Below are 15,543 nucleotides of genomic sequence, written 5' to 3'. Positions count from 1 at the left end.
AAAAGATACAGGTTCAGGTTGGTTTTCAAACTGAAACCACACGCTTCAAAAGTCAAAAGCTTCTTCCCAGTCATCAGTAATCTACGGAGCCCCTAAGGGGACATGAGCAAAAAAAACCCTTAAAGTTTAGTTTCATGTCTTCACGTGAAACTTTCATGTGCGCACGTGAAACTTTCACGTGAGCACAATTAAACTTTAGATTTTTTTTGCTCATGTCCCCTTAGGGGCTCCTAGTAATCAGACTCCTGTAGGCTACAATACAGATTGATGTGAACAATTTATTTACTTACTATTTCCCCCTTCCTTTTCAACAAGTTCAGCTCAACAAAGTAAAGAAGAATAATATTCAAGCTTTATTTGCATAGCACCTTTCATACACAGAATGCAGCTCAAAGTGCTTTACATTTGGAGCATTTAAAAAAAGAAAGAGAAGGAAAAAAAGTTATAATAGGTTGCTAGCCTAAACAAGCAAATCAGTAAATAAAACATCAGAGAGTTAAGTAAAAATGAGATTTCACAAGAGATAATAATGCATACATACAATTACCTGTAGCCTAAATAGCTACCCTGGAAAATCCAGAGTTCTCGCAAGAGCACAATTTTAATTGTCTTTCTAGATTACCAGGGTCTGGGATCTCCAGGCTAGTAAATAACAGCATTAAAAAGCATTAGTAAAATGTGAATTGATGTGAAGAAATAGGTTACAGGGCAAAAGTGAGTTAACTAAAAGCTCTCATATACAGGTATGTTTTCAAATCTCAAGATGTTTACAGAATTGGCCTGTTTGATGTACAGTGACAGGGTGTTCCATAGCTTCGGTGCATAGTGGATAAACGCAGCTTTGCTTGTGGAGCACTTCGGCACAATTAAAAGATTAGCATTGGAAGATCTAAGTTTCCTTTGTGGTTGATAGGATATTAAAAGCTCAGATATATGAAGGTGCTAAGCATTTAGAGCATTGTAATTCATTAACAGAACAGAACCTTAAAGTATAGTATAAGTATACTCTTTTGATCCCATGAGGGAAATTTGGTCTCTGCATTTATCCCAATCCGTGAATTACACATTTTTCCTACTGGGTTGGGGATCGAACCAGCAACCCTTCGGTTCCAAGTCTGAAGCCCTAACCAGTAAGCCACGGCTGCCCCTAAAATCAATTATATAGGAAACAGGGATCGTGCAGTTCAGCTAAGGGCTGATGCGTTCCCTCTTCTGGGTCTTGGTTAAAAGGCTAGCAGCAGAAAAGTATAGAAGCAGAGTTCTGTATGAGTTCCAATTTCTTTATAGGATTTTTGGGGACACAAGTAAAAAGTGCATTGCAGTAGTCTAACCTTCTAGTTCTAAATAAAGGCATGGATTTTTGGCCACGTTTCTCAGGTGGAAAAAAGCTGTCTGGGTAACTTTACTGATATGGGGCTTAACTTAACTCTGTAAGATGACACCTAGGCTTGCTACTTTTGATTTAAGTTGCTGTGCTGGGTTCCCAAGATTATTAAGAACGATGTCTCATTTTGATTTTGGTCCAACCAAAAGTATCTCTGTTTTATCGTCATTTAGGTTTAAAAAAAGGGTAAGGGTATTTGTACCCCTGGTACAATTAGCAGTGTATGCTATTCGTACCCTGGTGCAATTAGAAGTGAATTCTATTCGTACCCCGGTGCACACAGCAATGTGTCCTATTAGTACCCCGTCTGGTACAAATATCAATGTATGCTATTCGTACCCCGGTGCACAGAGCAATGTGTTCTATTAATACCCCGTCTGTTACAAATATCAGTGTATGCTATTTGCACCCCTGTGCATTTATTCTGGCATATTGATCACACAATGTAATAATAATTTAAAAAAAAACAATCAACATGTTTTTTTGTTGTTACGTAACAGGGTGTGACAGCTGTGTAATAGACACTCTGAATAAGGTATGCTGTTTGCATCAATGTACAGTTAGAAGTGGATGCTATTCGTACCCTGGTGTATATAGTACTGTATGCTATTTACACCCTGGTGCATGAACTAGCTAATTGTTGCAATCAAAACTTCCATTTGAGAACCGATTTCTTGTTCAAATTGCGCGCCTTCTCTCAAGAGACGTTGGTACACATGCACACTCACTCTGCCAAAACACATCACATGGGAATTGAACCCTGGTCTCCCACATGCTAACACATGTCCGTGGACCACTGCACTATCTTCTTCCACAAGTAAATTGTGTTTGCAGGTGAACTTATAGTTTAAAGGCCTGAATGTCATATTCACAAAAGTTCTGTTAACTAACAAACTGACCGTTGTATGTGATTATACAAGATGCAAGATTATGAAAATAAAACACAACTTTTCAATCTAAAACTTAATCTGAACAGATATTAGTGCCGAAACCTTTCAGAATTCTTCACTTTCTGCTGACGAAAAAACGAATGTCTGCCATGTTTTTTGTGTACGTGAGCAACGTCTTTTTGTTGTTATGTCACAGGGTGTGAATAGCTCAGCTGTGTGGCCAAGGCTATTCGTACCAGGGCCCAGTTCCCCGAAAGCATCTTAAGCCTAAGAGCGTCGTAAAGGCCCTCTTACGAACGTCTTAAGATTTGCCGACTATTTCCCGAAACCATCGTAGCTTAAAGGTAAACTACAGTATGCAGTATTGGCAGTTTCCTTACTGTTTTCTCGGTTTTTGCTTCTTTTTCGCTGGCTCTGTTATGATGAATGTCTGAGAAACTCCATCGCTACCTTTTTCTAGCCGGTGCCTGGCGTGTATGTGTATTTGAATGCAGTAAAACAATTCGTTACACTCGTTATACTTCCTGACACTGAGGCCGTCGGCCCACCGGTCCACAGTTACAAGGGTGGTTTTTCCGCTCACAGGTGCTAGGGGGAAGCGAGACGGCCACCATTCAACCCGAAAAAAGTCATATAACCATTCCAATGACTCTGAAGCTGTTAAATGAAGGTACATTAAGCTAAACAACTTGCATATTAAGCTAAAAAACCTGCATAGTGTGCCTTTAAGAGCGTCGTGAAAACACTCGTAGATCTACGAGTGCTCCAGAGTTCTCGTTACCTGCTAAGAGCGTCTTAACAGTACTTCTCACTGAGGTCACCAACAGGACATACAGAGGAATTACAATTTACAGCTTACATTTAATGGTCATAATAATGTGATGAAAAGCGGACAAAAATGCAATCCAGTTATGAAACGAGACGTTGCCAGAATAGTTTGCCATTATCTTTGCTAAGTGAAGGCTATATTTTATTAGGCCTATGAGGTAAAAGCAGAGAAAGGAACATGTGGTTTAGTCTGTACTGCATCAAAATCTAAGCCTACACATTTCCTTACTTTCTTACTCGACTTCTTTCTTATCTCCAAACATGTTCTTAAGTGAAAATGATTGCATGGTGCAACAATCTAATCTTAAATAATTATTATTTATGTCTGTGTGTGGTATGTAGCCTACTTGGGATGCTTACATGCGGATGTCAAAGTTTTTCTATTTTCGTATTGACGTGAATTAGATCCGAAGTTTAAACGGTAGGCCTATAGCTGTGACGTGCAGTCACCTGACATTACCATCAAATGAGAGGATATTTCAGAACTATTAACGTGGACAGCTCCCCTTAAGAGAGATGCTGTTCCTGCTATTCCACCACACCAGAAGAGGGCGCACTTACCTAGATGATACTGATACCGTGTAATGTGTTTGAGAGTGAATTCTAAGAGAGTAAAGAAGTTATGAATGTGTGTGAACTTACGGTGCCCGTCTCCCATTTCTTTCTTTATTTCATTATACTAGCAGGTACAAGTCTAGCATAGAACAAATTGGCGACGAGGATGGCGACTGTAATGCCTCTACCTGCGTTATTCTTGCCGTGTGCCAGACAACCTGCAATTCCGTTCGACATTTGGGCTAAAATGTTTGAGAACTATCTACTAGCTATTCATGCAGAGGGGGACGACTGGCCAGACACGAGGTTACGTGCAATCCTTTTACATTGTCTGGGTACAGAGGGCCAGCGTGTGTTTTACACACTTGCAAACGGTACGTCCTACAAAGAGGCAATGGATGCACTGCGGGCACACTTCAACCCTGCAATAAACGTTGTGGTGGAACGTCACAAGTTCAGACAAAGAATTCAGAGATCACAGGAGTCCATTATAGAATATGTTGCCGCACTGCGCGAGCTAGCCACAACGTGCGGGTTTGAAGAGAACAGAGACGAAATGATACGTGATCAGATTATCGAGCATGCAAGCTGTGCAAAAGTGCACGAAAGACTGTTAGTGCAAAGTGATGCGAACTTGACACTAGAGAAGACATTGAAAGTGGCATCTCAGGTGGAAGCTGCCATAGGATATGCACGACTCTAGGTCCAGAGTCCCGGGCTCCCGTGCAAGCTGTGACTTGCACGGGATTCTCTGGTTGTTGCGTTGTGTTTTAGTTCTAATGGTTGTATTGAAGATGGTCAATAAAGCTTGACGGCGGAATCAGGATCGGCGATTAGATGATGATTTATTGTAGATGGTACAATAATGAATAACAGAACAAAGGCTAAGTCTCGAACAGTAAAACTGTGCAGAGTCTAACAGTTGTGGTTGTTATTAGAAGCGGTGGCTGAGCCTTCCGATAGAAGATGTTCCTTGGTCGCTTCCTCGATCCGTCTCAGAGTCAAAACCTAAGACAAAGCCTGTTATACGAAAATTATGCCAACGTGGCAGGTGCCAACCAGTGGACAAAACCCGGCTCTGGCCGGATGGATACCAGCCCTGAATGGCCCATGTTATGTCTGATGTTCCTCGGATGTTCCCAAACATCGGCCTGTCTGACCTTCCTGCTGGTGCACAGGCCTAAGGCACAGTTATGTTATGTACAATTGTATACTACACACAGAAGTAACATATGAACACATCAGAATACAGTAAGAATACCCCAGAATTCTACAGTCCCCCCTCTTGATCAGTCAAAAAACACAGATTGTTTATAGATCAAACAATCGTAAACAGAGTCTGATGTGTCCTAACAAAAAATAGAAAAATAATAAAACCAAGCATTACTTCTCAGGCACTTTAAGGAAAAGAAAAGAAGTGCAGGCACCTTGAACGAACACTTAAACACTGATTATGTTGCTGATGATTATCTCACATTCTAAGGGTCAAACCAAAAGGAAAACAAAGTCTTTTGGAAGTTCAGGAAACCGGTTCAAAGGCAAAGTCTCTGTCCCAGATGTTGTCTGTGTCTCCTGGCAACCTCATAGGCACATGTGGAGTGAAAAGAAAGAGCAGTATCAGTTGAAGGATAGTCATGGAAACAACAATATATATAATTATCTATAATTATCTATTATAGGGGTGTAGCATCCTCCCAACCCTTGTCCCCCAGTGAGTCCCCGGTTAACCCGTTGCTGCGTGTTCAGCTCCCTTACGGGTGTCCCCAGAAACTCACCCCTAGAACCAGGACTACAGGATTACTCGCCCCCCCCCCCCCCCCCCCTTGATTTAGCTTAATTGTAATCATTCTCAAAAATCGGCAATTGTAATTGTATCCTCAGATTAAACATTCCACATATCAGTAATCACACATATTTAATCATAAAAACAATTATAAGACCTGTCCAAGTCTATCACTTTTCATAACATGAGTTTGTGTCAAGAAGAGTCCACTACCACAACACTCGGGCATGCTCGGGTTCTCAAAGAAAGATTCTACTCTCGGATCCCTAACCTTTCATTTTCCCTCTGACTTAATAAATTCCCCGTCAAAATGAAAGTCTCCCATGAATCTTCCCCCCTCTAGTTCACACCTTAGCCCTAAATGAAGATCGGCGGAAAATCAGATAGAACTCGTACCCACCCCAATCCTATCATGTTATCGGCGGGTCTTCCACGAGGACTTTGGCAGTGTGTAGTGCAGTTCCAGATCGTGCAGGGAATGCCTCAATCCACCTGGAGAACTTGCACAGGACAATCAGAACATCTCGGTAGCCTTTGCATTTGGGAAGAGTGATGTAATCTATTTGGAGAACTCTGAATGGTCCTGGTGGAGCTGGTGTCTTCAGCATGGGCAACTTAACCTTCTTGTCGTGATTGTTTTGCCGACAGGTGACACACCGTTTGACGACGTCTTTGGCCGTTGCTGTGAACTTCGGTGACCACCAGACCTGTACGAATCTGTTCCTCATCTTCTCCACTCCCACGTGTCCAAGCGAATGAATTTGCGCCGTCAGATAGGGCAGAAGACTTTCTGGAGCCACTGGACTTGAATTTAGTCACGATAAATCGAGCGACGAGTATGGACGAACAGGTATGATAAGGGGTCAGATTCCAAAAATAATTCCGTGGAAATGCATGGATTCCAGTTGCTGCTACTGGAAGCAACTGAATCCATGCTTTTCCACTGAATTATTTTTGGAATTTGATCCTTTATCATACCTGTTCATTCGTACTCGTCGCTCGACTTATCGTGACTAAATTCAAGATGGCGTTGAACGGTAAAATTCCTTAAGGTACTGTCTGTATAAATCGTCTTGCAAATAAACTACCAGTGCTTCCATGCAAGTTCTCCATGTCTCGTTTTAAATGTCAAGGCCCTCGGGAGTCTACCAATGAAGTATGGAGCTACTTTGAGCCTCGTAAATGGTGTAAAACAGTGATTTATTTGCATGGCTAGGCCGATGCCCGAGGCACCACAACGAAACACTGTTGGTAGCATTGGCTAACTAGCGGCAGATTTCTGAGTGCAGGGGACAAGCCGAGGTGAGCTATGAGACATACGTTCACACTCACTATCATGTTTCAACACACTTTAGGTCAATATCACACCGGAATTCTCCTTTAAGAGAGGGGGAATATGTTGTGTATTTAGTCATATTATGTGCTGTTCCTGCCATTCCACCACGCCAGAAGAGGGCGCACTTACCTAGATGATACTGATACCGTGTAATGTGTTTGAGAGTGAATTCTAAGAGAGTAAAGAAGTTATGAACGTGTGTGAACTTACGGTGCCCGTCTCCCATTTCTTTCTTTATTTCATTATACTAGCAAGTACAAGTCTAGCATAGAACACTTTTATAGCTATAATATTTCTTAACTTCGCCATTAATGTTACATTTTCAGTGCAGTTGACCTGTGTGCTGGATTATGCAAAAACTATCTGCCCGATTTTCAGTCAAGTTTGTGGAAAGGTTTAAGAAGAACCCGATTAATTTTCAAGCAGATCTGATTAGAAAAATTAGTTTCACTTTTGTTACTGTTGCAAGATGCAAGCCTTGAACTAAACATGTGGTCTCGGAGTGCCCTTATCCAGTATATACACTGTGTATTTAAACAATGTATATAAAACAAACTGGTCACAGTCTCTCAGTAATACTGCAAATTTCCTTGTTCCAGATGTGTGCAAAATAGCACTCTGCAGAGGTTATTTCTCAGAATATGTCCCTCACAACTTGGAGGATTACAAAATTCATAGCTAGACTTGTCCACTTCAAGTGTTACCGATAAGTGATTTTTGTTTGGCCTGGGCCCATATTGCCTTGCCTTGCAATTCGAGCAAGTGTGGATTTAGCCCTTTGTCACTACGAAGTATAACTGTTGTTTTTATTTAAATTGATTTGAACAGACAATGATGTAGGCCTGTAAGCCCAGAAAAATAAAAAAACAACGCCACCAAATAAAACACAAAATGCCATGAAGGCCCCTATCGTGCACCCGGTGCAAAGCTTATTCTTATCTTACACCTATAGTCGGTGGCTGATTTTTTTTACATTTATTAAACCTTGCGCCCAGGGGTGTGTTATTAGCAACATAAGGTGTGGTCTGGCGCATGATCCAAAAATCACTATCTTTAAAAATCATTACGCCACTGACCAAGAAAAACCTGGGCCCAGTCTCCCGATAACGACGGAGACACGCTCTTAGGAGGGTTTTCTACGATTCATCTTACGATCGTTAGTTTGGTTTTACTGTTTCCCGAACATGCTCGTAGCATGAACGCACGTGGTGAAGTTGCCCGTGTAAATCCTCACACCCCTAATCTTCAGAACGCTTCTAACCACTGAGTTGGGAGCCTGGGCTTTTAGCTTAGTGGTTAGAGCGTTCGAGTCCCATGCTGGTGTGTGTTGAGGTATGCGGGTTCGAGGGCCGTGAGTGGCGGACAAATTACGACCTCGTTTATAGTGGTGCCGTGACCCGGATGGGAGTGAGGATTTAAGGCGGTGAGTGTAACGGAGGCGAACTGAGCTAGCGTGCTAGTTGCCCGTGTAAATCCTCACACCCCTAACCTGAAGAACGCTTCTAACCGCTGAGTTGGGAACCAGGGCTTTTAGCTCAGTGGTTAGAGCGTTCGACTCCCAATGCCGGTGTGTGTTGAGGTGTGTGGTTTTGAGGGCCGTGAGCGGCGGACGGATTACGACGTCGGTTACATAAGCATCCCAAATAGGCTAGGCCATATACCACACACAGACATAAATAATACTTATTTAAGATTAGATTGTTGCACTGTTTATGTCTGTGTCACTTAAGAAGACGTTTGAAGATAAGAAAGAGTTCGAGTAGGCTAAGAAAGTGAGGAAATGTGTAGACTTAAATAACATATAAACCTACAGTAGGCTTAGATTTTGACGCAGCACAGACTAAACCACATTTTCTGTGGTTTCCTTTCCTGTTTTCTGTGGTTTCCTTTCTCTGTTTTTACCTTATAGGCCTAATAAAATATAGCCTTCACTTAGCATAATGGCAAACTATTCTGGCAACATCTCGTTTCATAACTTTTTGTCCGCTCTTAATCACATTATTATTTATGATAGATAGATAGATAGATACTTTATTGATCCCCAGGGGAAATTCAAGGTCTCAGCAGCATACAGACAACACAAACACATTCTTTAACAGCAGAAAGAGTAATTAAAGTATATAATATAAAAACACAATTAAGCAATAAGGACAGTAGAAGATAAAGAATATGCTAAATATACTAAAATACAAATTATACTAACTAACACTTAAATCAATTCTAAAAACAGTATCCACATAGTGGTGATTAATCAATCAGAGGCGCTTGCAATGACTGAGGCAGGGACTGAGCCTGTGATTCTCTGTGCATAGTAAGGTATGGTAAGGTGCTCTAAGGTGCTCTGTGTGAATGAGTGTCATGGTGGTAGTGCAATGGTGATGGTGGTCATGGTGATAGTGCAAATGAGTAAGTCCAACAGTGCAACAATGCAGAAATAAAGTAAAGTCTATATATCTATATATTTAACTATTAAAAGAAAATGTATAAGTGTGGCCACAGTTCGGCTGTGGCATGGAGGGGGGGGTTATGCATATGTGCTAATGTGCTAATATAGTACGCAAACAGTGAGGCATAAAGACAGTGGTAAAAATGGCTAGTGGACAGACAGTATCCAAGCATGGAGGGGGTAAAGAGGCAGACAGACTATGCAGAGAAGTCTATCTCTCCTCTTCCCTTAAGTGAGGCATTGAACAATTCAATGGCCCTGGGGACAAATTACTTTCTCAGTCTGTCAGTTGTGCAAGGCAGTGAGTGAAGTCTCCAGCTGATCAGGCTCTTCTGCTTAACAATAGTGCTGTGGAGTGGGTGACACTCATTGTCCAAGATGTTGATCAGTTTGTTCAGGGTCCTTTTGTCAGATAGTGAAGTGATGCACTCCAGTTCAGCTCCCACTAGAGCCAGAGCCAGCTTTCCTTGACAGCCTGTCAATTCGCCCCGCATCCTTCTTCCTTGTGCTTCCTCCCCAACATACTACTGCATAGAAGAGGACGCTGGCAACAACAGACTGGTAGAACATCCTGACACATTGAAGGTCCGCAGCCTCCTCAGGAAGTACAGCCTGCTCTGCCCTTTCTTGTAGAGTGCATCAGTGTTGGCTGACCAGTCCAGTTTATTGTCCAGGTGGAGACCCAGATACTTGTAGGTGCTAACCACCTCCACATTGACCCCATCAATGTGGACTGGTAGCAGAGTGGGCTTAGACCTGCGGAAATCCACCACCATTTCCTTGGTCTTTGAAGTGTTAAGTTGAAGATGATTGAGTTTGCACCATTGCACAAAGTCCTCCACCAGGCTCCTGTACTCCTCCTGCCCGTTCCTGATACACCCCACAATTGCAGTATCATCAGAAAACTTCTGCATGTGGCATGACTCGGTGTTGTAGCAGAAGTCAGATGTGTACAGGGTGAACAGGACTGGAGAGAGCACAGTTCCCTGTGGCGCTCCGGTGCTGCAGATCACAGTGTCAGAGAGACAGTTCTTCAGTCTGACGAACTGTGGTCGCTCGGTCAGGTAATCTGTAATCCAGGTTACCAGGTGAGCGTCCACACCCATCTGCAAGAGCTTGTCTCCCAATCTGAGGGGCTGGATGGTGTTAAAAGCACTTGAGAAATCAAAGAACATGATTCTCACAGCACTTTTCCCCTTGTCTAGGTGGGAATGTGTCCTGTGTAGAAGATACTGTAAGTGATGGCATCGTCCACACCCACTTTCTCCTGGTATGCAAACTGTAACGGGTCTAGTGCATGGCGTACCTGGGGTCTGAGCATACCTAAGCATGACCGTTAAATATATGCTATTTTGCACGCTAAAATCTGTTTAATCACAAGTAAACACAATAAAGAATGGTAACGTAACTTAGTTAATGTATTCTATGTTGTAATTCCCCTGTACGTCCTGTTGGTGACCTCAGTGAGAAGTGCCATGTTAAGATGCTCTTAGCCGGTAACGAGAACTCTGGAGCACTCGTAGATCTACGAGTGTTTTCACGACGCTCTTAAGCTACTATGGCCGGCCCTGGGTGACTGCACGTCACAGCTATAGGCCTACCGTTTAAACTTCGGATCTACACATTAATTCACATCAATACGAAAATAGAAACACTTTGACATCTGCATGTAAGCATCCCAAGTAGGTTATATACCACACACAGACATAAATAATTGTAATTATTTAAGATTAGATTGTTGCACCATGCAATACTTTTTCGCTGTGTCACTTAAGAACACGTTTGAAGATAAGAAAGAAGTCGAGTAAGAAAGTGAGGAAATGTGTAGGCTTAGATTTTGATGCAGTAGGCCTACAGACTAAACCACATGTTCCTTTCTCTGCTTGTACCCTTATAGGCCTAATAAAATATAGCCTTCACTTAGCAAAGATAATGGCAAACTATTCTGGCATTGCCTCGTTTCATAACTTGATTGCATTTTTGTCCGCTTTTCATCACATTATTATGACCATTAAATGTAGGTTATGCTATTTTGCACGCTAAAATCTGATTAATCACAGGTAAACACAATAAAGAATGGGAACGTAAATTGGATTATGTATTCTAAGTTGTAATTCCTCTGTATGTCCTGTTGGTGACCTCAGTGAGAAGTACTGTTAAGACGCTCTTAGCCGGTAACGAGAACTCTGGAGCACTCGTAGATCTACGAGTGTTTTCACGACGCTCTTAAAGGGACATCAGGCAAGCTTGATGCTTTTTATCTACGAAACTCCCCCTCGCTCGGTCTGAAGCTTTTTTCCTTTTCTTTGCATCTTCCGTCAAGGGTTTTCGCTGCTTCTTCGCTGGCTCTGCCATTATACACACGTTTGCAACAATCTCTAGCATTTCGATAGCCTGCCTCTGTGCTGTATGCAGGATGTAAACTGATCCTGCTTCGGTCGGCGGGTAGGATACACCGAACTTGCAAGTGGGATATTCTTCTTACAGGCAGTAGGGGCGGGTGAGAGAGTCTTCATTCGCCCTGTAATGAGTCATTTAACCATATACCAACTTACGAAGATTAATTAACACGAAAACGTTGCCTGGTGTCCCTTTAAGCTACGATGGTTTCTAAGATGCATTGTCACGAGATGTAAATAGGCTTGGTTGTAGATTGGCCGTTGTGTGAAATCCCTTACCTATAGTATATTTGAAATGTTCAGTAACATGCACTAACCTTATTTTGGGTCTTCATTGTTGTAAATATGTAAAGATGTATTTGTTTGTATTGATACCCACCCAGTTTGTAAAACCAACTTAATAGATAAATAATTATAGGACACAAAGTGGAGTAACAAGAACAAGAATGTGTCCTATAGTGTCCAGCGGCAACAACACATCAGCAGATCCTTCAAGTCTGGTAAGAGGCAAGGTAGGGTAGGGCCTCCTCTTAGATAGATAGATAGATAGATAGATACTTTATTGATCCCCAAGGGGAAATTCAAGACAATTCTTCTCCAGCACTCCCTACAAATGCTCCATAAAACTGATATCTGGGGAATTTGGACGCCAAGTCTTCACCCTGAACGTGCTCATGTTCCTCAGAGCGTTCCGGAACAATTTTTTTCAATATGGCATGGCACTTTATCCCACTAAAAGAGGCCACTGCCATTAGGGAATATCCTTACCCCATAAGGGGTAGTAGACACGGTTAGCCTAGCCACAAAATGTTTAGGTAGCTGTGTGTGAAATTAACAACCAACCAAGTGCTCTGACACTCACATGCCCATTGTAGGTGTATTTGGTGAAGGACAAGGGTCAGCATGGTCACTACGACTGGTTATCGGCTATGTAGTCCCCTCTGCAGCAAGCTTTGATGCACAGGTTTTTTTTAGCAATTTGTGCTACCGTTGCTCTTCTGTAGGATCAGACCACACAGGCCAGCATTCACTCCCCATGAGTTAGGCTCCCATGACCCTACTCTATCACCACCAGCTCACTGGTTGTCCTCCCTTGGACCACTTTTGACAAGTACTTACCACTGCATACCAGGAATATCTCACAAGACATGCCTTTTTGGAAATGTTCTGACCCAGTCGACTGTTGGGCCCTTGTCATAGTCTCTCTGATCCTTACACATGCCCGTTCTTCCTGCGTACAATACATCAGCTTCAAGAACTGACTGTTCACTTGCTGCTTAATATATCACACCGCTTGGCAGGTGACATTGTAATAATTACACAGAATTTTAACTTGGATTAGGGCATATGTGTGTGGCAGTTTCTGCATTGTGGATGGATATTTTGTAAATGAATTCATCTGCAGCTACACACAGACACACACACTCACATTCATGCATCGTGCATTCAGAAATGGATATGAACTCCAAACGTTCTAGAAACGAAAGCTCCCCCGCCCACCTCCACCCCATGCACCAAATGATCTTTTAGCAATAGGTTGAGGGGATACACTGAACTGCAAAACATGGCGCACACGTTTGGGGAAATCCCTTCGCCTCCACCTGATGGCAGCATCAGGCAGCCCCTTGAAATGGATGCGTGGGAGTTCCCCTTTTCGCCATGTCGGGGTGGCGCAACGCGCAGTAAGGATCTCCCGAGCTGAGCAATCGCTCTCTCTCTCCCTCTTTTTCTCTCTCTTTCAATCTCTCTCTCTCCGCCTCCTCCCCATACGTTACCCTCCATCCTCCCCCACAGGACATTGGCAGCGCAGCACAGCGCAGTAGCAGCCTCAGCAGCATCCACCCTCTTGAAGTAGCAGTAGTCATACCAAGCGCCGGCGGTGAGAAACGGGAGAACGCATCCGAGTGATGCCACTGCACCAACCTCATCTCGCACCCGCGAAAACATACCGAGAGTAAGCAGCTCCTTCAACGAGGAGGAATTAACACATTCGCATCGAGACCGCATCGGCCCATGAAGATGTCTAACGTTGACATGGTCAACACTACCGACCGGGTAGTAAAATGTAGGTGTTTCGTTTTGCTCTCCTCTACTGACATAGCGTATTGAACAGTACACAAACATTACTGCTCTAAAATGTGCGTTCCCTTAGAAACCACAGTATATTGTATGATCTATTTGTCAAGTGTTGTCCTATTATTTGAATCTAGCATCTCCTGTTTGTAAACACGGATAGGAAAAGGCAGACCTGTTCACTGCTGTGTGGGGGTGGGGTGTTCGGTTCATAATAGTGTTCTATCTAGGCAATATGTTTTTTGCTGTCATGAACTGATTTAATTTAGTCCATGGGTAGGCTGAAGAAGGATCGTTAAATAAGGCAGAGTAGCTCTGGAGGTCTTTGCGGTTGAGGCGGTGATGCAGCAGGATTTCGTTGGCACTGTGATAGAGGGCGCTTCGTGATTAGCTACGTGGTTCTATACATTTGGAGAGCGAGCGAGAGAGAGAGAGATATCTTTTTTTAATTATGACTAACGCATTATTTACTGAAGTATAATCGTGTTCATTTGCCTTTGTACATTCATGCAGTCGCTTGACCAATATTATGAACAAACCCTAGTTGTGTTGTGTCAAAACAGCGAAAAGTATATCGTGCAAAAGCCTGTTTGTCTTTTCTATTACAATAATCCAATTAGTGATCAGCGTATGTTAACCATATTTACAAGATTACAGTTCTGCAATAACTGTAAAGAGAAGTTTTAATGCCGTCTTTCTTTGTTTCAGTGCACGGCGTGTTATTTTGTTAGACAGGTTTTTTCCACATTAGAAGGCCCAGCCTATCTTGAAAACTGGAGAATAGGCTACTCGGAGAGAGACCGTGTGCGCGCGCGCGTTCGCGCGCTTACTTGCGTTCACATGAGTTGTACATTCATCAATCAGAAGAGGTTGTCTCTCTGTTCTGTCTTAGATAGGCTATAATAAACACAGTGTAATGATTGTTGGAAGCTTAATGCTCAGTCAACTCCACTGAATAATCAGTGTAGAAGCTGACTGGCACCCACAATCGTATATCGTGCCAGGTGTTGAACCAGGTGTTGTTCTCATAATCTGCCAAAACAGATACATTTATTTTATATATTAAAGATGCACATGTAGTTGCATCCTGCACATGTGCTTTCGTGTGGTTTCAATATCTCAAGGATTTCCGAAGTGGTCGCTGATGCGATAACCAGGTTTCAGAACCACGGACAGCTCCCCCGGCGTTCCCAGAAAATATCCTAAAAACTGAGGCGAAGTTCACAGACCTAATAAAGAGGTGGCTCTCAAATTTCCCTTGGCTAGCTGGTTTGTGTGTTGTGTGTGTTGTTTGATCTCTTGGCTTGTTCTTTTGCTGCTAGTGTGAAGTCCTGTGAATATTAAAAAAGGTTAGTCCTGTTACAAAGCAACATTTCTAAGCGCCTTGACATTCAACTTATGCCTAGACACTGTAGGTATAGAGGTGGTAATTCATATAGTACTGTCATCTCCATTATTAGTTTGTCTTATAATGTAATAATGTGTACCCTCAGAAACAGTGACCTTGGCCATTACATTTACATAATTTGTACATAGATATACAGATTATAGAACTGAGTACACTACCGCATACTTATACATACGGGCTGTATATACTCATACACAAGGACATGTTACTAGTGTATGTTTGCCCTTAATGGGCTATCTTTTTTTAAATATATGTTTTGGGGCTTGTAGGCCTTTAATTGACAGGATAGTGGAGAATGACAGGAAGTGAGGGGAGAGAGAGTCCGGGGTAGGATTCGGAAAGGACCACGGGGCGGGAATCGAACCCGTACATACGGTGCAGGTGCCCCAGCCAGTTGTAGGCCATGTGCCTTCTTTTTAATCATAGTAAGTAAATTCTACA

General features: G+C 42.7%; 1 protein-coding gene across 2 annotated transcripts in view; it reads left to right on the top strand.

Moving 5' to 3' along the window:
• The first annotated feature begins 13,342 nt into the window (after positions 1-13,342).
• The window catches only part of ppp3ca (protein phosphatase 3, catalytic subunit, alpha isozyme), a 34,969-nt gene continuing 32,768 nt past the window's right edge, over positions 13,343-15,543 (top strand). The window contains exon 1 of one of the 2 annotated variants that reach the window (XM_042093697.1): positions 13,343-13,686. In XM_042093697.1, the coding sequence (XP_041949631.1) occupies positions 13,635-13,686 (52 nt within the window). In that variant the 5' untranslated portion in view covers positions 13,343-13,634. The remainder of the gene's footprint in view (positions 13,687-15,543) is intronic. The other variant, XM_042093696.1, reaches the window with a different exon arrangement.

Source organism: Alosa sapidissima, chromosome 5 (assembly GCF_018492685.1).
Source record: "Alosa sapidissima isolate fAloSap1 chromosome 5, fAloSap1.pri, whole genome shotgun sequence".
Taxonomy (NCBI): Eukaryota; Metazoa; Chordata; class Actinopteri; order Clupeiformes; family Clupeidae; genus Alosa; species Alosa sapidissima.
Note: the sequence above shows the minus strand (reverse complement) of the source record. Positions and strands in the feature narration are given on the sequence as shown.